The sequence below is a fragment of the Brachionichthys hirsutus genome, chromosome 6, assembly GCF_040956055.1.
Source record: "Brachionichthys hirsutus isolate HB-005 chromosome 6, CSIRO-AGI_Bhir_v1, whole genome shotgun sequence".
NCBI classification, from domain to species: domain Eukaryota; kingdom Metazoa; phylum Chordata; class Actinopteri; order Lophiiformes; family Brachionichthyidae; genus Brachionichthys; species Brachionichthys hirsutus.
Genome location: NC_090902.1, coordinates 898,760 through 920,735, shown reverse-complemented (window position 1 = coordinate 920,735; position 21,976 = coordinate 898,760). Strand labels below are relative to the sequence as shown.

Sequence of the window (21,976 nt, the reverse complement as noted above, 5' to 3'; positions counted from 1 at the left end):
AGCAGGAGGAGGAAAACGGGAAAGAACTTCGTAGTTAAACTTCAACTGTATGACGTCACGTCATGCATGTAGTCAGAAATGCAGCATAATTTCAGTTTGTGTAAATAATCTGAATCTAACGTGTTTAGTTTACAATAAATGAAATATCTTTGTTTTCATTATTGTCTAATTTATTTTGTAATTATTATGTCGTAATTTTATTTTTGTTTCTTTTTTAATCATACAGGAATTTAAAAAAATTGTTACTGATTAAATGTTCCTGTAGATTTCTATATTCACAATCAAGAAAGTATTTCTTGTATATCCTGGTAAAAAAAATCCATAAAATTCTCACTTATCCGTATAAATTATAAACTTAGTTTTAATCTCAACTTTGATTCGTTCGTTTGAAACGGATTCAGTAATTTTCGTAGTAACGTTGCCATCGACGTGTCCCTGAACGCAGCACTGCATAAGCCACGCCTCCAGGCTTCGGCGGCCGGAGCGGTGCGTTCACGGACGTTTTCAGCCAGCGTTTGAAAACTTGTCAACAGAGTGAAGAAGACGGAGAAAAGGAGCGGAGGAGCGGAGGGCGTCGTTAAACCGGGAGGAGCGGAGGAGCGGAGGAGCGGAGGAATGGGCTGCACGCAGAGCAAGGTGAGGGGCGCGGGCGCGGGCGCGGGCGCGGGCACGTTGTTTCGGGCGGTGGGGGCTCATTAGCAGGCGGCGGGTGGTCGCTAGCCGCCGCCGCCCGGACCCGGACCCGGAACGTGCCGGGAACGAGCTCCGGGCGGAAATGGACCGAGTACCGCTCGGTCCAGCCTTTACTCTCAACCCGCGTTTCTTTGGCGTAACTTTGGCGCCTGAATTTAAACGCGAGCCTGAACGCCGCTTCGTGAACGTCTGTTCTCAATCGGGACGTTTTCCCACGGTGTCGGTAGAATCCGGATCCGAGTCTTTAAACTCCGCTGACATCTAATTCTCCTTTTATCACAAACCCCAGACTCGTTTTAAAATCACCTCCTATTGATTTGAGATTACTTTATTTATATATATTTATTAGAAATGTCTGTTGTACCTTGTTTTATTACTTTGGGTCATAAAGTTCTGGAATGTGCCTGAATTCGAGGCCCAGCCATTAAACGGTGTCGGTGGGGTCCGTGTAATCTCTGGAACGGAACCAGGCCCCTCAGGGGACTGTAAGGTCCAAACGGGCCCCCTGAAGGGCCTGGTTCTGTTCTGTTCCACCTCCGAGCTAGCAGTGGAAGGATTACCAGCACCGAATCAGCGTCTGTATGAACTGTGCAAGCCGTGATGGCTCCGCCCACAACAGGAAGATAAAGGCAACGCTTCCTGTAAACGCATGCCGGACCGGGACCTGAACCCGGGACCTGGGTCCATCCAGAACCGGACCCTACCGGCGCTTGTTAGCTAAAGTTAACGACAGGCTAAAGATAGGACGAGTTCATGCTAACAGTCTCGGGTCACGGTGTCATGCATGCTAAAGGAGGCTAATGCTAACGGGTCTCAGGGAGTTGGCGTGACATCACGATCTAATGATGATGTCATCTTCGACAGACCGATGCTAACGGGGCCCGGGAGGGGGGGGGGGGGGAGAGATTAGCCACGCCTTTCTCCAAAGCGACGATTCGTTGTTCAAGAATACAAAATGATCGAACTGCGGAAAAGGAAAACGGATTAAAATGCATTCTGGGAAATGTGCGATGGGAAGCAGGCGGGGAAGTTTGTGCACTGTTCTCACCGGAGCGGGTCCAGACCCGGTTACGTAAGAAGAACCGAGTAAATCTTTGATTGGCCCAGAACAGAAGAGCTTTAAAGGCTCAGAGTCTGAGCTGCTGATCCAGGTGGGAGGAGACCCGGATCCTCCTCTGGGGGGAGTCCTGATCCAGGTGGGAGGAGACCCGGATCCTCCTCTGGGGGGAGTCCTGATCCAGGTGGGAGGAGACCCGGATCCTCCTCTGGGGGGAGTCCTGATCCAGGTGGGAGGAAACCCGGATCCTCCTCTGGGGGGAGTCCTGATCCAGGTGGGAGGAGACCCGGATCCTCCTCTGGGGGGAGTCCTGATCCAGGTGGGAGGAGACCCGGATCGTCCTCTGGGGGGAGTCCTGATCCAGGTGGGAGGAGACCCGGATCCTCCTCTGGGGGGAGTCCTGATCCAGGTGGGAGGAGACCCGGATCCTCCTCTGGGGGGAGTCCTGATCCAGGTGGGAGGAGACCCGGATCGTCCTCTGGGGGGAGTCCTGATCCAGGTGGGAGGAGACCCGGATCCTCCTCTGGGGGGAGTCCTGATCCAGGTGGGAGGAGACCCGGATCCTCCTCTGGGGGGAGTCCTGATCCAGGTGGGAGGAGACCCGGATCCTCCTCTGGGGGGAGTCCTGATCCAGGTGGGAGGAGACCCGGATCCTCCTCTGGGGGGAGTCCTGATCCAGGTGGGAGGAGACCCGGATCCTCCTCTGGGGGGAGTCCTGATCCAGGTGGGAGGAAACCCGGATCCTCCTCTGGGGGGAGTCCTGATCCAGGTGGGAGGAGACCCGGATCCTCCTCTGGGGGGAGTCCTGATCCAGGTGGGAGGAGACCCGGATCCTCCTCTGGGGGGAGTCCTGATCCAGGTGGGAGGAGACCCGGAGTCTCTGAAGCATGTTTATCGTCTTTGTGACGGTAGAAACGGAGGTCAGGTCAAAGGTCACAAGAACTTTGTCAGCTGATTCTGGAACAAGAAGATCTGATTCTCCCAGGAGGAGGGAAGGAGGTGAAAGAGGAGTCCGAGAGGAGTCGATGATGTCATGGAACACGGGCCAACATGTTATTGCCCCCCCCCCCCCCCCCGTGTGTTTATTGGCTCCTCCTCCTCCTCCTCCCTCCAAAGTCTTTTCTTTCCTTGTTCCTGATCGGGTTCCGTTGTCCGGAACCAAACGTTCTCCACGGAACGCGGTTTTTATTCACGCTTCTCTGAAACCTGCCAGATGTGCTGTTTGTTGATTCTTCCTCTTCCTCCTCCTCTTCCTCCTCCTGTCGTTATCAGAAGAAAAGCAAAGGCAAGAAGAGGGAGAAGAAGCAGAGCAGCAGCCTCCAGGATGAAGGTGAGTGGCTCCGTTGGGTTTCCGGCTCCGCCTCCTCACTTCCTGTTTCCACGTCACGAGAATCGATGTGCAGGTGAATTCCCCCCCCACATGTTGGTTTATTTGACCTTGATGTTTCTTCATCTTCCTCCCGCCCGTCCTCCTCTTCGCTTTGGTCTCCGCCTCCTAAACGCTTCCAGCTCCTCATTGGAGGGTTTTTACAGCCGACGCTGCTGCGGCTGGAAACTTCCTGTTTCTCCGGAAGTAAAAACCAGATGCGTCTTTACCGCCTGGTTTACCACCTGGTTTACCGTCTGGTCCCATGATCCCACGCTGCCTCTAATCGCTAATTCTTTGACATCCCCCCCCCCTAGTGGAGGAACGCTGAAATGCACCGCTCGTTCGTCCTGTTCCTACGTTTTTCTTCTGGTCGGTCCAAACAAACGCCTGTTTCCGGGTCGGCAGGTAAACGGGCGTCGGGCGAGCGGGACCTCCACCTCCAGAAGCAGCTGGAGCAGCTGGAGTGGCAGCTGGGGACTTTAAAGGAAGTCCTCTCCGCCAATGGGAGCCCGGAGAGGGCGGAGCTACTGAAACGCCACAGCGACGAAGAGGCGTGTTCCCTCGTCCTGAGCATCCTGGACAAGGTGAGGATCGCGTGGCGGCGCTGAAACATCACGGTTCGACTCGGGTGTTCGCTGATCTTCCCGCCTCTGTTGCGCAGTGGCCCCGCCCCCTTTGTCCTCAGCAGGCTGCCGTACTGCACGGCCCTTTGAGTTATTCATAGACTCTTGATTTGGCCGAGGCGTCCGGCGGCTGTCGGGCCGCTCCGGGTCATGTGACCTTTGAACCATGTTCTCAGATCGCGGTTAGACGTGACGACGGCTGTCTTCTCCGTGTCCGACGCCGTCTCATTAATATTAACGCTTTCCAGGTGAAATCTGAGACGACGGCCGATCTGAACGTCCGGAACGAGCAGAAGAGTAAAGCTGCGACCGAGGAACACGAGAGACTCGTGGAAGGTAGCCAAAGGGGGGAGGGGTCTCATGTCCTCGGGCGGTGGTGGGCGGGGCATCACTAACCAACCTGTGATGTCACAGACGGCCACGACCCGAGGTTGACGGGTCTTTTATTGGTTTCCTTGGAATGTTGGTTTTGTGTCTGCAGAGCTGCAGGAAAAACACGGACGAGAGAAATCCGGCCTGGCAGAGGAGCGCCAGGCCGCGGAGAACGCGCTGAAGGTAAGAACGGCTCGGACGCAGGAAGTCCCGACGCAGCATCCGGATCGATCTCCCTGATTTTCCTTGTGGACGAAGGCTCAAGTGGAAGAGCTGACCGCAGACCTGCAGGTTTACAACGATCTGAAGAGGAGGGCGGAGGAATCCGCGCTGAGGAAGAGCCTGCACAGGAACATCCAGGTGTGTACAAGCGCGCCGAAGCTACGCGTTAGCATCGACACGCGCAGGAAATGTCATTTTATCGCCAGGCGCATGGCAGCCCCGGTGCATTCTGGGAGTCCGAGCAGGAGTCTCTGCTGTTTGTCATCGAGATGAAGAAGGAGCGCGTGCAGGAGCAGAACAGGAAGCTCCAGCAGATGGACGCTCTGGTAGGTCCGCCGAAGACGCGGGTCCGGGAGACGAACCCGAACCGCTGGACTGATGCTTGGACTTCCTGTCCCTGTCAGACGGAGAAGAACCTGTCTCTGGAGGACCAGCTCGTCCACGTCCTGCAGCAGAACGAGGATCTCACCGTGCGGATCGACAACTGCCAGGCTCTCCTTCAGTGCGTGCTCCTCCTCCTCACCTGCAGTGGCTCATTGGGCGTGAAAGTGGCGCCACCTGCTGGACATCATCTTAAAACGGCATTGACGGGTTTTCTGTGCAGCAGAAATTCGTCTCCGATGTCTCTCAAAGAAATATAATAATTTAATTCCTGAGTGTAACATCCTATCAGGATCCCGTTCACACACTTTGATTGATTTTATTTCACTGCTGGTCAGTAGAAATAATAGGATCTCATCAAAATGGCGTATTAAATAAATGTTTAATGACTTCACGTAGATTATCGAACAACGGAATACGATTGGCCTAATTTTGTTTTAACATTTAACTGAACAAACACAAAATCTAAGGACAAAAATGATCAAGTTGATTTTAGCGTCTCCCTGAAGTGATCCCTCCTCGACAGCAGGTGGCGTCACGAGTCCATCTAAAAACAGGCCGATGCGGACTGAACAGCTCAAACCTCCCACCAATACAGCGCCCTCTCCTGGTCGGAAAGGTTCCATCCTCAAACAGGATTTATTTTTTTAATGTTCTCTTAATTTTGTCTTCCAGGCAGTTGTCAAAGGAGCAGCAGGACCTGAAGGTGGCGCTGGAGAAGCAGGTATTAAAGAACCGGAACCTTTCCCAGGAAAAAGAGGAGCTGATGTTCCGACTGAAACACGGGGACTCGTGTTCGGCCGTCCACCTCCCGGTTCTGGTCCAGGAGATCGCCCCCAGATGACCGATCCCGGTCGGGTCCAGCGTTACTTGTAGATAGAAGCCCGGCTCTGTACAGCAGCCCATAATACTCACGAGGTAACATGAAGTTGTTCTGGTTCACCGCCTGGTAACTGGTCCGAAACTTCAATCCGGGCTCCCGCACCGACGCCAGAGCCCACGACGGTCCGTGGCTAGCGACTGCTAGCCCGGCTACGTGGACCCGTGTCCATCCTGTTTAAACCTCAGACTATCCCAGTTAAATGTTCGACCACATCAAGCTGCTGACAGATTGTTGTTATGACAACCGATGGATGGCGGCTGCTGCATCGCTAGTTGTGCAAAGTGAGTTTTTTTTTGTTTTCTTTGCTAAATCCTCTAAGATGCCACGCCGACATCCTGACTACTTATATCAGGCGTGTTAGCCATCTGCTTTAGCTCGCAAGCTAGCTGGCAATATATAATAACATCAGAGCAAGCCAAACCAGTACTTGTATTCATTCTTATGCTAACATGCTTTAAATCTAGCTAGCTACAGGAGCCTGTCGAGCTAGCTAATGTTTGTGTTGCACCAACAGTTCAAATTCGACTTGGAAGCAAAAGAAGCTTTGATTACTCAACATAACTGGCGGTTAGCAACCTAGCTACGCCAATGATTAGTTGCTAACTCATTATTGGCTTGGAAGCATGGTACATTATTCAAGGGGGATATTTTTTACCATATATATATATTTTTAAACCTTTTTCTCCACTTGAAACTTGCATCTGAAAGCTAGCTAATTACTTGCTTGCTAGCTGTTAACATCCAGCCTGGGTTTCTCGCAGCTCGCTCAGAATAACCAGCAAGCTAAACACACAGGAGCAATACTGTATTTGTCCTTCAACTGCATTTTAAAGTAGGTTTGTATAAAATTAAACTGGTAATGTGATTATAATCCGTTTCTCTTCAAGGTTCAGCACTGTTCTAAAGACGGGCCCGGTTCTGTCGGAAGGTTCTGGCGTGTGAAGCTAATTGTAAAACGGTTATCACTGTATCCGCCCCGCCTTTAAGAAGCTCCCGGACTATCAGTGGGGATTCTTTATTTTCTTTTTTAAAGATGTGAAAGTATCGCCGTGTTGTCTTTTTCTTTTTATCGAGACGTTGGATTCATCGGCCTTTGTGTTGCCAAAAAAACAAACGTTTGTCAGTGTTTTGACGATTCTTTCTAATTATGCACGAGCACTTTGACGGCATTTTACCAGGAGATTGTAATAAGAGTTTTTCCACATTGTATAGTTTTAATTTTTTGCATCTCTTGTGTATTAAAACTTATTTTGTCTTTTTTTTGGTTGGATTTAATTCCAGCTGTTGGGTTTATGGTTTAACTAAATAAAAATAACTTACACAAAATGGCCTTTAATTATTACATTTAATTATATTATCAATTAACTATAAAGAAATGTTGCCCATCATGTTGGCGAAATCCTGGATAAAGGAACACAGGACGTTTTTAAACTTGATTCCGATTAAAAATTAACATTATTTCAGCTCTGGTTATAATAAAAGCCATTTTCATTTACTCATTAGAATTAAAAGTATTGGTAGAAAATTAAAAATACACTCAAACTATGTCTTGACGGCAGGTTTTAAGACATTTTTTTAAGTGTTTAAGTATTTTTTAAGTGTTTTCTAAGTGTTTACGCAACATTTGCCATGTCGGAGTCGTACTCAGAATAATTTTACAGCTCGCTAAACTAAGCACACGCGGCGCCGAGATAACGGACTTAAATTGCGTTTTCCTGCACGCCTCTGAGGATGCGACATCCGTACGTTTCCACGGCGTACGCCACGTCTCGCTGTCACTTCCCTCTGCATGTTGGGGCGTCGCTGGTGTGACTTTTAGTGCTACAAAGGTAGATGCAGGTGCGTTGTATAAAGGTGTGCAGTTGCCTCAGGTTTGCGCAGCCATTAGCGCTTTGAGACAGGAAGCGCTTGCCGCCAGTTAGCTTGTTGTCCTGTGAGCTAATGAAACACCTGCTCTTTTCCGCAGGCTCGGTGCTAATGCATCACGAGCTCTTGGATATAGACGGGAGCTAAACCAGGAAGAGATTGGGAAATACTCATATAATGAAATGAAGGTGCATTTAGAGAAGTTTCCCACCCTGACTGTGACGTCAGAGGAAAATGGCCGCCGTGTGAAGGCGGCCCATTGTTAGCTATAGAGACAAAGATGGTCCTCCCCTAAAGCTGGGCCCCCACCTGAGTTCAATTTTCACCTTTACTCTGAAGTGACAACAAAAAAAAGAAAGCACCTTTTTGCAGCCACAAATAGACCAGCAGCGGCGTAGCTTTATGCTAATGTTCAAGTCCCTGCGCGTGAGATTATGTAGCGATTAGCCTGAAATGAGGAAATAGATGAGCGCTACGTTAATAAAACAGAGGGAGGCGGCAGACGCCTCGTCCGGCGACTTATGTTGGAATAAATGCAGATTCTAAGCGTCGTCAGGAATGTTTTTTTTCTGTTTTCATCCCACAGAATTTAAAAGATTCACAGGAAAGGTTTAAGATCTTGTATTTAATTATTTTCATTTGATTAATTGTAAAATGTTGTTTATTACCTTTTTTTGTGCGTAATGGAAGCTCAGTTTTCCCATGATGCCTGAAGGCAACAAATAATTGTGTGTTTTTGTTTTGTTTTATAATTTAACTGTTTAGCAAACAAACAAACTACTAGAGAGACCCTGGTGAAGGTCAGCGGTCTCCCTACGAGAGGATGAGGAGCAGCAGTCGGCCTTCGTAACTCCATTCTCCCACACAACAACCGGCCTTGAATGCACCCCATGTTGCCAGAAGTATGTAGACGGTTCTGGTCCATTCATTGTTCTGCTGAATCCCCAGTTAGAGACAATCGTATATTCTGTATAGGGAAGTGTGTGTGTGTGTGTGTGTGTGTGTGTGCGTGTGCGTGTGTGCGTGCGTGTGTGTGTGTGTGCGTGTGGGCGGGCATCAGTCCACCTACAGATGGTTGGACTCGCACTTGTCTGTCACACCCTGATTGGCTGCTTCGCTGCTGCTACTGGAAGCTTCTGATCCAAACCTGACAGCATTTGACAGGACACACACACACACACGCACACACACTCACACACACACACACACACACACACACACACACACTCACACACACACACACACACACGCACACACACTCACACACACACACACACACACACACACACACACACTCACACACACACACACACACACACGCACACACACTCACACACACACTCACACACACACACACACACACACACACACACACACTCACACACACACACACACACACACACTCACACACACACACACACACACACTCACACACACACACACACACACACACTCACACACACACACACACACACGCACACACACTCACACACACACACACACTAATCATTCTGTCATGGTGGGACGGGTCCTCCTTTCTTTGAGTCTTTGATGCTGCCCTGTCGGATTAAATACACGATTTATAGACTTTCTTATTTCTTCTACAAATTTTCTTTCTTCTTAGAGGGTTTAAGAAAATACAAATGCTTCAATTTGGACGTTGTATTAATTTTTACGCAATAATTTTTGCGAATGAGAAACGAAGCCGTCCAGACCGTCTGAAGTGTTGCCTTCATCTGTTTGTCCTTCTGAGGGCGTGATTTGTTCTTTCTCTCACGTTCACCTGCAGTAGAGATTCCGTCTCCGACCGGTAGAGGGCGCGCTTCGGTTTGTCATGCGTTAAAGCTGGCCGTCCCATCAGGAGGAAGGACGCCGAGTTAAGCTCCTTAGTAAAACATTATTGACGGAAACAAACAACCAGGTTCCCCAGAAGGTCTCGGTGGTTCTAACTCATTAAATAACCGTTATAAGAGAATAAATACAAGACGGTTGGTTTTTGGTTGTCTTTATTTCCTGTGGTTCCGACCCTCAGCTGAGGGATCCTCATAGAACGTCGGGGGCTTTTTTTTAAATTTCTATTTGGAGTGATCCCTAATTATTGGTTCCCGTACCTGATGCAGCTCTACAAACCTTACAACGTCTTTTCTTCTTCATCAGGCGTCTTCCTCATTTAGATGGAGGTGTTATTCAGCAAGTTCCCGATCGCTTCGATTGATAATTTCCCATTCGTGTCACAGATTTATATAGACTTTAGTGGTGTGTGAGAACCGGTTCTAACCTCTGACGGTGTGTCATCAAACTACCTCCCTCCCATAAAGCCCGCCTCTCGGCCCGGCGCTGAGTTATGGCATTTCTGGCATAGCTGTGATGCAGGCGAAAACACGTCGCTGCGAAATGCCGTTTAGCTAATGGTGCACCTCCTGCAGCAATTTGTCCTCCACAACACATAAATTACCGTTTAGGAGATGCCGGTAGCCGCTGACTGACAGGTGGGGCGAGGACAGTTCTCAAATGGCGGTCTAGAGACTCCCGGGGTCCTCGAGGGGGGGGCGGGGGGAGTCCCCGTTTGGATTTCCACCTTGATTTACAATGATTTCCACAATTACAGACTGCATGGAGTCTTTGGCTTTGACTCACAAATCTGTCAAGCAGCTGTGTGATCACGAGCGTTTAAGAGGCGACTCAATCTCACGGGACATTTCAACAATCGAGATAAATTCAGAAACGGCAGCGTTGTCGGTGGCAACAGCGTACTCGAAATCGCAACGTGCAAACCTCAAAAAGAGAGAACGCAAACGGAATGTTAGATTCAGAAAATTATATCGGAGCTGCAAGAAATTAAATTTTTTATTCCTGTTTTTAAGTGTTGCACAAGTTTTACTTTTAGTTTCCAGCAGGTGGCGGTATCACGCTGACACAGATCAACGATTAGCTACCGTTTCCTGGTTTAGCTAGAGTCCTAATGCGTCGTTGCCTATGCCCGGTTTTACCGTAATATGCACCACCGTTGCCGGGAATATTAAAATGCGTTGAAAAGCTTGAAAGAAACCCATTAAATACAAAAATGTAATAAAATCATCACAAGAAAAAATCTGTAAGAGATTGTTAAATAAACGGCTATAAATCGGAAAAAAAATAAAAATGGCCGACTTTGAATTTCAGTCACAACACGAGAGATTAATTTGAAGATCTTCTTCTGATGCAGATTTCAAATCTAAAATTTCTCAGTAAAATTTCCAACCTGAGCGGCTTTTTAAAAAAATAGTTTAGGTGGCGCTGTGGAAATAGTTTTGAAATTAGTATAAAATCACAAACTTTAGCAGCTTCTGATGAATTTGTATTTTTAATAATATAGCAAGAAAAAATGTATCTCACGCCAGCCCGTTTACCTATATCAGGAATAAATTGTCTTGTGAAAAGAAAAATCCGTTTTTAAACAAAATTTGAATCAAAAATAGAAAAAGTGTTTGTTCTTCAGAAGATTTTAGAAAACCTGTTTTTTCTTTTATCCATCTTTCTACTTTCCTTCTAAATCCATCCTTCCTCCAGTCGATCGGCTTTTCTCTCTCTCCTCCTCTTCCCCCCTTCGTTGATTTTTCCTCTCTTGACGTGAAGTTTTCACTCACTGGTTTCATCTCCTGCTCAGAAGTGAGTCGAACCCAAAGATTAAAAAGTCACACCTCGGGCGCCATCGGGGGGGGGGGGGGGGGGTCGCTGATGGACGATGAGTCCCGACAGGACCCCGGCTGTCGCCCGGCCCTCCCTGTAAATGACCCAACATTTCAATATGTATCTGACAAGTCCGAAGATGTCCCGGCGTCTCATAAAAACGCTTCAGCGACGTATTTGATCAAGATGCAGACGAAAGCCCCGCCTGGCAACGATACAGGAACGCCTGGCTCCGCCCTTTTATCTGGATCTACCTAAGCCCCACCCTTCCACCCAGTTTCATCATGTGACATGAGATCGGTCATAGATCGGTAACTTAATTGATCTGCTCTTCTAAAACTTGATAGGTTCTTCCAGCCCAGAAGACGGCGGTGAAAATATCACGTCCTCCTGAGACGGATCGGCGAGAAGTCTACGTCCTAAAGGTGGAGCCAATCGAGACCGACGCGGTGAGTCATCGTTTCCACGCACTGACCTGGAGACGTTTCCGTTTTAAAGCTAGCAGGCAAGGCTAATTCCCGACCTTTAGCCGCCGAGCGCAGCCTAGCCGAATCAAACGTCCTGCAAAAAAACCAATAAAACAAACACGGGGATTAGATTTGATCCTTCTACCTGTTCGCAGGCCAGATGATAGAATCTGAGAAATCGGTTCCAATTGGCTCGGGCCGTCATCCAATCAGCAGCGAGAGATCAAACAGAAATGGTTTGTTGGATTGTTTAACTTTCTAAAGGCGTGGCTGAAGATGTGTCTAAACTACAAACCTCTTATTCCACTCCGTCTCCAGCTCTCTGGACGCTCCACAAAACGGCGAGGACAGAAAGGAAACGCGCCGCGGACAAGGTGAGCCTCGGGTAAACAAACAGCCACGAACGCGGAGGCGTTTAGCGGCTAATTGTCTTCACTGGGGAGCTGCTAAAGCCTGTCGGGTCCCCAGGCCTGGGGGGTGGAAACAAATACGCTGCTACAGGAAGAGCCCGGGGGCACGGGGGAAGGCTCGTACCCCCAACACACACACCTGGAGACAAAGGGAGTGTCTATCACCATCACACACACTCACCTGAGCGCCACCCCCCTCCCCCCCCCCCTCCCCATCACACCTGTCAACACTTGAGGTGTGGAATAAACACTCCGAGCTCGTCCAGCAGGAAACCCGTGCAGATCAAAGAGTCCCGACAGGACGGGGCTCAGGACGCCGCCGGAGCGGAGCGGGCCAATCGGGGGGGCGAGGTTCGCGTTCAGCATGCTAAGTGCTAAACGCTTGCTAGGTGTCCAGTTTGGATGGTAGAGGAATAGCAACAAAGTGCTGATGCTACTTTTAGCGCGTTCGCTGAGACGCGGGTTGCTAGTTAGCGCTACAAACATCTGGACTCGCTTTACGTCTCCGGCTTGGATCAGATTCAATCCCGATTGGCCGGAATGTGGGCCGGGTTAGGGGTTTGACTTCGATCGATCCTCGTGGGATCAGGCGGCGCTCCAGAATTCCGTGGGCGATCGTCGGGTTGGATCTACTTATTAATTATTGTCAAATCGATCAGTTCAGCTCGTTCTTCCGGTTGTATCGGCCGGTATAAAGAGCAACCGTCCACTGCTGGACCTGCTGGACCTTCTGGACCTGCTGGACTTTCTGGACCTGCTGGACTTTCTGGACCTGCTGGACCTTCTGGACCTTTGCTGAACACCAAGAGTTTATTCAGCACTAAATGAAACTTCATTCCATCCAGTAACTGCTTCTCACTTTGCCCGCCCCCTTCCGGATCACCTGCCCCGTCTGAGAGTTCCACCGCTCCATCAATAAAAGGCGTTCCCACCGTCCTCGTTGGATCGGACTGAAAGCGATCCGCCTCGGTGCTGACGGATCATATTTAATTGCTGCTACTTATGATGCGCATCAATTGTCGCTACTTGCATAAAAGCAACAACAACAACGACAACGCACCCGCGCGTCGAACAGCGGATTCTTTTACCGCCCGGCCCGGTCCGGTCCGGTCCGGTCCAGGAAGAAGGGACGGGTGGAAACACTAGAACGGTAGTAAACGTGCAGACAGATGGATGACAGGAGGCGCTGCACCTCCGTCCGGGAGGTGTGTTGCCCAACATGTGTCTTCATACCTGTCAGGGATAATGACAGGTGGCTTAGCAAGGTGAGTCGACCGGAGGAGGGGGCGGGGCCAGGAGGGACATAAATTACATCCATTAAAGCTCATCTGGCACGCCGATGTCATCCATCAACATTCCGGACCGACAGCGACGAACAATCCGACTCGGAAGTCGGAGGAGCCGCGATCCAATCAGATCGCCGGTGCTGTTGGTGACACGGCGGGTCCAAAACCCGAATGGATTAGTCTCAATCGATCACGGATCGGGGTTCGATCGTCCGACGGCAACCTGAACGGCGTGTCAGAACCGAGCCCGCCTGGTGTGTTCTGGACCCGACCCAGCAGGGCGTGGCGTCCGTCATTAGGCCCGATCATTTTAATGTTCTTCTTCCCATCTATTGAGTTCTTTGGTGAAAAAAGATGAAACCGGATCTGATTGATCTGATTGGCTGCCGGCTGGGTCCGAGTTTTAAATATTTAAATGTGTTTATGTTTGTGTTTTTGTAAACAACACATGAAATCTAAAACTTTTTATTCTTCAACATCGATTTGAGGAAGGTAGAAATGCACCTGCATGTAAATCAGTGCGTGTTTAAAACGCGTGTGTGTGTGTGTGTGTGCGCGCGCGCGTGCGTGTGTGCGCGCTCTCTCGGCTGCATCACAGATGGAGAGTGACTTGATACCCCACTTAACTCAAGACGTGTCAGAGGGGACAAACCGCAGATCAGGAGAGACAGGGTGTGTGCGTGTGCGTGCGTGTGTGTGCGTGCGTGTGTGTGCGTGTGCGTGTGTGCGTGCGTGGTGGAAGCCAAAGCACCGCCCTCGGCCGTTTGAGGTGAGAAGAACTAATCCTGAATTAAATGATCTGGTACTTTACAAAATACACAACAATTACACCGATAATTATACCAAGACTTCACACACGCGCGCACGCACGCACGCACACACGCACAAGACGTGTCCATCTGTGGCAGCCACAGCCCCCCTGTTTTTGTAGCTGTCCATCTGGAGCTGCAGCTCGGCTCGCATCATTAAGCGACCACAGTGACGTCATCAGGGTCCGACAGGTAGCAGCAGGTGTTTCACCGCGGCCACGCCCACTCACAAAGAATATCTGCTGATTCATGTAACGCCACAACCGACAACCGGCGGACAGGCAGACAGGCAGCCGCGACCAGAACATGGACCCGAACCGGGACCAAAACCGGAACCAAAACCAGGACCAGAACCAGGACCAGAACAGGGACCAGAACAGGGACCAAGACCGGGACCAGAACAGGGACCAAATCCGGAACCAGAACAGGGACCAGAACCGGAACCGGGACCAGAACTGGAACCAGAACCGGGACCAGAACCGGTCCTACACATCTGCCCTTTGAAGAACTAAAAGTCCACGGAATCATTCAACAGGTTGGAATCTGTGGTTGTGAGTGATGACGTCACGTATCCCGTCAGTTTAATCTTATCAAGACATCACAATAAATATAAAGCTCCATCTTTATTATCCTGCTATAAATGAATATAATAAATGTAATAATGAGCTCGTAGCATTCTCTGCTTCATCGCCCGCGGAGGAAATAAATGTCGACGCGTTGTTTATTCGTCCTCTTATTTCCGCTCGTACGATCAAGGAGGAAACATCTCGCAGGAAGTACAATTAGAGCGGGCACAGGAAGTGAGGTAACCGGAAGAGACTATCAACATATTGGCCTTCAAAATAAAAGCTAATAAACAAACACAGAAAACGGTGACTGTTTTATTTCCGACCGCTGATTAGCACAGAGCTAGCTCTCTCTCTCTCCCTCTCTCTCTCTCCCCCCCTCTCTCTCTCTCTCCCTCTCTCTCTCTGTGACTGTTTTATTTCTGACCACTGATTAGCACCGAGCTAGCTCTCTCTCTCTCCCTCTCTCTCTCCCCCCCTCTCTCTCTCTCTCCCTCTCTCTCTCTGTGACTGTTTTATTTCTGACCACTGATTAGCACCGAGCTAGCTCTCGCTCTCCCTCTCTTTCTCTCTCCCTCTCTCTCTCCCCCTCTCTCTCTCTGTGACTGTTTTATTTCTGACCACTGATTAGCACCGAGCTAGCTCTCTCTCTCCCTCTCTCTCTCTCTCTCTGTGACTGTTTTATTTCTGACCACTGATTAGCACCGAGCTAGCTCTCTCTCTCCCTCTCTCTCCCTCTCTCCCTCTCTCCCCCTCTCTCTCCCTCCCCCTCTCTCTCTCTGTGACTGTTTTATTTCTGACCGCTGATTGGCTCCGCTCCTGAATTCCTCCGCGCTGTGCCCAGCAGCGGGGGCATTTTGGGGTATTTAGACTATTAGGCGTCCATTCTTCGAGCCCCCGGCCTCTTAATCAGCCTTTAATTACAGGCCGCGACTCTGCGCGCTCCCGAGGGCGGCGGCTTCGACCGGGCGCCGCCGTGACGTGTTGCGTCTCCCGCCGGTCGACGACACGTCGGGCAGGTGTTTGTCATCGCGAAGCTGCACACAGGTAGATTTAGATTCAATCTCAATAAAGCACCGGGTACCGGGGGGTCCCTGAACGCATCACGATCTAAACCGGCTAAACCGGAAGCGCCGCGGCCCGTTCCACTCGGCATTCCTTCGGAATCCAGCAAACCTGTGAGGAGGAATCTCCTCGCCGCTATTGGCGTCCCGAGTCCTTTTCGAAGCAGCGGCGGGGACAACATCACCTCACCGGGGACCCGGGGACCCGGGACGGGTCCCGGTTCCTCAATTAGACCTCGTCCTGGACTAATCTCCTGCGGAGCGCTTTAATGCCGTCTAATGGCGTTATGGGAGGAGCCGCCACATGCTGCTGGGAACCTGATAATCCCACTTTGTTCCTTTTGGATTTGCCCCCCTCCCAGTTGCTGATCCCCTTCGTGTTGCGGCGGCACAATGGGGCCCCCGCCGCCGGGCCCCCGCCGCCGGGCCCCCGCCGCCGGGCCCGTCCACCTCTTACACCCTAAACGCCTCTCTCACTTGTCGGCCCGGTGTTGATCGCTTCCTCCGAAGGTGAGGCACATTCCTCATGCGGGACACGAGGGAGGTCATCGACGGAGGGGGGGCACAGAGAGTCCCGTTCAGGGTTTCGTGCCACGCCCACTTGGCGGCGGAGGCGCGGCCCGACAGTTGCCAGCCCTCTGTGGCTCCTCCCACCTCCTTCAGCCTCATTGTGGAGCGTCCTGCTTTCACCAACCTGTCCTCTCACTTCCGATAGACGGACACAGACTGAACTCTGCCAAGTCCTTCAATCTGGGAATGCCCCCCCCCCCCCCCCCCCACTGGGGGAGTCGCGGGGGCTGTTGGTGATCAAAAACTGATGCTAACAAAGAAAATAAGAACTAAGTGAATGGAAAAAAGCTTAAAGGTTCAGTTCACCTAAATTTAAATTAAAACTTGATCCTGTGACAGAACGGAACCAAGTTCAGATTTTAATTCTGGAGAATTATTCATTCAGATTCAGTGACCCGTAAATGTTCAGACATGGACCTGGACCTGGACCTGGACCTGGACCTGGACATGAACCTGGACCTGGACTGGGTCTTCAGAGGGTTGCATGTTATTTAGTTCATCTTTAAGAACCATTAAACAGTCGCTTTGATTCTTCTTGATTATCCAGCGTGAAATAAAACAGACATCCCAACCTGTAAGTGGCGACCTCTGACCTCTGACCCCCCAGGTTCCTTCTTCATGTCTCTGGAACCTTTATTTGGTTGATGGTCTTTGTGACTGTGACTCTTTGTGAGTCACAGTCAGCGGCGGCATTTGACTCCCTGCTGTGGACCAATTAGGAGCCTAATCAGCGCGGCGGGACTTACCTGTGCCAGGTGAGTCCCCGGTGGACAGACCGGAGCAGCAGGCCCTTCCTCTCCGTCTCACCGTTTTACGTTTCCTTGACTTCCTCGACATTAAGGAACAAACAATTCCTACAGCTGGGAGGAGCTTCCAGGGTCAAGTGATGACATCATGATGACATCATCACAGCGTGTTTTATGACACAGACTCTCCATTTACGTTTATTTAAAGTGCTTCGTTAAATCTCTAGTCTTGTCGCGTGACCCGCTCCGGTCTCGGCGGGACGGCGGTTGGACGAGTTTCCTTTTCTTTGGAGACTTTTGCGTCGCGGACGGAGCGACGCCTCGAGGCTGCATCCCGGGGTGCCAAGAAAAACACGGAGACGAGGAGGACAGATGGCGGCGGGCTTTAAAAGCAGTCCTCCGCGGCGAGGCCCGTCTCCGGTCCTGCCAGAGTCACGGGACGCGAAGCGAGGACATATGGTCTCCCTTCAAATGATGGGTCGACACGGCGCCCTGAGGGCGGACCTGTTGTCATGGTACCAGGCAGGAGGCTGGGAGGACACCAAGTACACAGTACACGCAGTACACCATGTACACCCAGTAAACCCAATACACAATGCATGCAGTACACAGTACACCACTTACACCAAGTACACCCAATACACGCAGTTCACCAAGTACACGCAGTACACCATGTACGCCCAGTAAACCCAATACACAATACATGCAGTACACCCAGTTCACAATACACCCAGTACACCAGGTACATCCAGTACACACAGTACACAATACACGCAGTACACCAACATGGTGTTCTGTTCTCTGTCCATCAGGAGGATCTACTTCTGCTGGTGGAGGAACGTCTCCTCCTGAGGTGCTTTGACTTTTGGAAAAACAGGAGGTGTGTGTGTGTGTGTGTGTGTGCGTGTGTGTGTGTGCGTGTGTGCGTGTGTGTGTGTGTGCATGTGTGTGTGTGTGTGTGTGTGTGAGCAGTCGATGACGGATTGGCCCTGAGGCGCTGCAGGTGTTTCAGAGGAGAGGGAGTTTATTTAGAGACACGTCAAAAACGTCTCGCGGCACCAAAAATAAATCCCAGCATCGCGTTGCGTCATTCGAAGCGGGAGGGGCGTGGCAACGGAGGACGCCCAGGTCTCATCCTCCAATCACAAGTTGAGTGTGGACACACCTGAGAGCCGCATCCAGAGGTGCTCAAGGTGCGTAGGAAGACTCGCTTTTTGTGGCGTCGCTGCAGCAGCCTGTCCAGGACGTGTGTCGTCCGTGTGTCACCAGTGTGTCACCAGTGTGTCTTCCGCGTGTCTTCCGTGTGTCGTCCACGTGTCTTCCGTGTGTCGTCCGTGTGTCGTCCGTGTGTCACCAGTGTGTCTTCCGTGTGTCGTCCGTGTGTCACCAGTGTGTCTTCCGCGTGTCATCCGTGTGTCGTCCACGTGTCTTCCGTGTGTCATATGTGTGACACCATATTAGAGTACATTTTCCAATCGGGGAGGGGGGCAGGCTCTAACCTAACGGGGGGGTGTGGTCTCTCTTACCCGGTTGGTCACGATCCGTGACGTTTGGGAACCCACTAATGTAATAAAGAAGTAGTTTGTGCGTTTATTTGTGCGTCCATTCCCCGGTGACATCGGTGGCAACGCAGCCCTGCCCGGTTCCTCTCAACTCCCCACCATTCCCATCAGCACCACCCTCCCTCCTCTTCCTCACCCCTCCCTCCTCACCCTCGCCTTGTTTAGCTTTGACACCTCAGCTGTTCAGCAGGCTGCTGCGAGAGGTGAGAGAGAGGGGGAGGGCGTCTAATGAAGGTAGCGTGTTATTGTCGTCGCCGTGCAGTTCTGTGCTCACGTGTTGATGCGTGAACGCCGCCCCCAGACCACGCCCCCCCCCAACAACATGGACTTTACTTACCCCTGAATTACCTCCTCTAAACACACTTACACAAATAAAGCCCCGCACACATCGAAGCTTGAGCCTCCTCACAATTCCTTTAACAGGTTCAAAGTTTTCACTCCACACCAGCAGGTGGCGCTGGCTTCTGTCATTACTGGGATTGGCGACTGTGTCATAAAACAAACCAAAAACATGTGAGCTGGAATTATTTGGATATTTCCTTTTGTTTTGTTCCGTCATGTTCAAGTTAGCCGCTAATAGCAGCTAATTGCTATTAGCTGCTATTAGCTAATGAAAAACTCCTGAATCGTTGTTCCTACGTGAGTTCTTATGTCTGGTATCCATTGATCGATGAATGATTCTGATCAAGTAAGGGAACGCAACTCTTGCCTCCCAGCCGATGATTCCGGGAGCTTTTTTTTTTTTTGTAGCACACGATAAACGCTCGACTTGAAAGGCTTCAATTAACACAATACAGGAATTCACACTGGGAAATGGAAATCATGCGAGGACTGGCGCTACCTCCGGCTGCTGCCGTGTGCGGATGAAAGAAGGGAGAACGAAATCCCCCCCAGAGCTGCGAAGTTTCCGGTATTTGTAAAATTTGAGCTGCGTGTGCGTCTGGAGGTGTCGGTGGCCGGGTGCGAGATGCGTGTTTGCGTGTTGCGTGTTTTTTGCACATTTCCTGCGTGTGTTTGTGCGACTCCCCGTGGTTTACTCCTGTCGACTGATGACATTTGTCGCACTGCTGCTGTCAGCAGCTGAGGCCCCGCCCTGATGGGACAGCGAGGCGTTCACACTGCCAAGGTTGCTGGTTCGGTTCCCGCCGGGATCACGTTCAGCTCCTGGTTTTAGCTTTGCAGCACATTCCTTGTCTGGTTCAGGCTCAGGTGATTTCATCTAAAGAAGTGTGATAAACGCTCTCGTTTACCTGCGTGGCAGCCAATCACAGCAGCCAATCACAGCAGCCAATCGGTGTTCAAGATGAGCTGGTGAACACGGTGAATATCGACATCAGGGCGGAAACATGGGCTAGCCGCTAGCAGATGGTTAGCAGATTGTGCTAAGCTAGGCTAACATGTCCTGAAGCTATCCGCGAGATGGGTGGCAGTAGCCATGGAGACGGTAGAAGTTTTTGGAATTGAACTATTTCTATTTCTCAGCTGATCGACCAATAGGAAGGCTGAAGTAAGTTAGCTAGTGGTTGGATATAGCATGTTAGCTTGGACCAACGATTGGACAAAAATGATGCGATGACATTCAGAGAAAGGAGTGGCTTCAGGTTTTCTTTTTTTAAACGTTGGTATTCCGGGTGTTTTATATTTAAACTATATTTTCATGAAACTTGGAAGAAGAAGAAGCAGAGCCCAGTAAGGCGTTAGCGCTATGATTTAGCTTTGTTAGCAGGTTAATTATAGAAGTGTCATTAACTTAATGGGAAGGCGGGTTGTTGGGCCTTCGTGCTACGCTCACCTGATCTGAAAACGGCATCATTTTGACAGAATTAAATACTGAATTCATTTAAACAATGTGCTATGCTACTTTGAGGACGCTGCGTCCTTCAATCTCGCGCGCCGAGCGATGCCATCGTTTCATTCTAAGCATTGCGCCGGTGAGCGTGCTCCGATCAGACGTTCCCTGCATCGGTTAACACTGATTCATATGTTCATAAGTTGAGATGACAAATCCTATTAACATCCTTCCTTCCAAATAAAACTTGCTAATGATGCCAAACAGACCCCGCTTGGCTGCCGATCCGCAGCCGTTTGCCACCAGCGCCTCTCAGCCGACTATTTGCACCAGCTCCCTCTGAAAGTGAGAAGTTGATTGGCTGTCAACAACTTTCCACATTTCTCCCTTTTTGTTTCCTTCCACACTGTTCTTCTGCAGCCTAATTAACGCTAAATGTGCCACCGGGTAAATGCAGTACGCACGGCAATATTTGATTACATGAACAATAAATTACCACCAACAACATGCTCATGAAACACATTGGATAAATAGTGATATTCATAATTATGCGTGGTTGAAAGCGGCGTGTCAGAGGGGGCGTCGACAGGTAGAGCTGTAACGCCGAGCTCTAGCCTAATCACCGAGCTTCTTCGCTCTGCCAGGTCGACTGCCGGCCAATTATACATGTGTGTGAACAACACCTGCAGACGGAGGACGAGCTAACGCTAAGTTAACCTCCGCTACCAGATATGAAGACGACAACAAATGCACAGGAAATGATAAGAAGCGGAAACAAATGATCTAATTCGAACAATTGCTGCCAGTTTAACGTGTTTCTTTTATTTATTATTTATTTATAGACAAATACACAGAGGAAGGAAGGAGGAAAACGTTAGTTTAATAAAAGAACACAAGCAGGAAATAGTCGTCTTCTTTTCCTGGGATATTAAACAGCAGAGGATAAAATGACATGTCGTCACCCCGGTTAGATCACATGTGATGCTAAGTGACGTAAAGAGCTGAGTGTGACATCATCAGGCAGTCTCAGTCCTGATTGGTGGATGCTGTTCTGGTGGGAGGCTTGAAAATACATATTTGATTTAAAATGCATTTGATTGGATAAAAAAATACTGAGTAAAGTTGTGTTTTCACAGTAGATGTGAGGAATAATAAATAAAAAAAACAGAATTCAGCCTTTTAAAATTAAAGATTAATCAGTTTTATCTGCAGAACAGAAGACAAACCTCCATCGAGACGTTAATTACAGATTTCTTTATTCCTTATTTATTCACAGGGAATCATTTCTATGCAGATGATGTGATTTTATATTTAACAGTGTCCTTTAAAAAAAAAAACAAGCACAGAATTCATGTTTAAATCATCGGGGAATCATCTACAGTTTAACAAATATATTCTGATCACTATTATATATTTATGACATTATATATACATACTATATATATTTTTAAATACATAAATCTTTTTTTTTTGCATGCAGTATGTGTTGCCGCTACGATACGTCGCTCTCACGTGTCCAAATACTTTTGGCATTTCCTGTCCTGGCTTTCATGTATTTTCACTCCCTCACAG

General features: G+C 49.7%; 1 protein-coding gene across 1 annotated transcript; it reads left to right on the top strand.

Moving 5' to 3' along the window:
- Positions 1–598: 598 nt before the first annotated feature.
- Positions 599–5,812, top strand: ccdc69 (coiled-coil domain containing 69). The gene is made up of 9 exons (XM_068740813.1): positions 599–636; positions 3,023–3,080; positions 3,525–3,703; positions 3,991–4,078; positions 4,224–4,297; positions 4,373–4,474; positions 4,543–4,662; positions 4,741–4,838; positions 5,393–5,812. Exons 1-9 carry the CDS (start codon positions 616–618, stop codon positions 5,559–5,561), a joined length of 909 nt encoding a protein of 302 aa, XP_068596914.1. The 5' UTR covers positions 599–615; the 3' UTR covers positions 5,562–5,812.
- Positions 5,813–21,976: the final 16,164 nt, after the last annotated feature.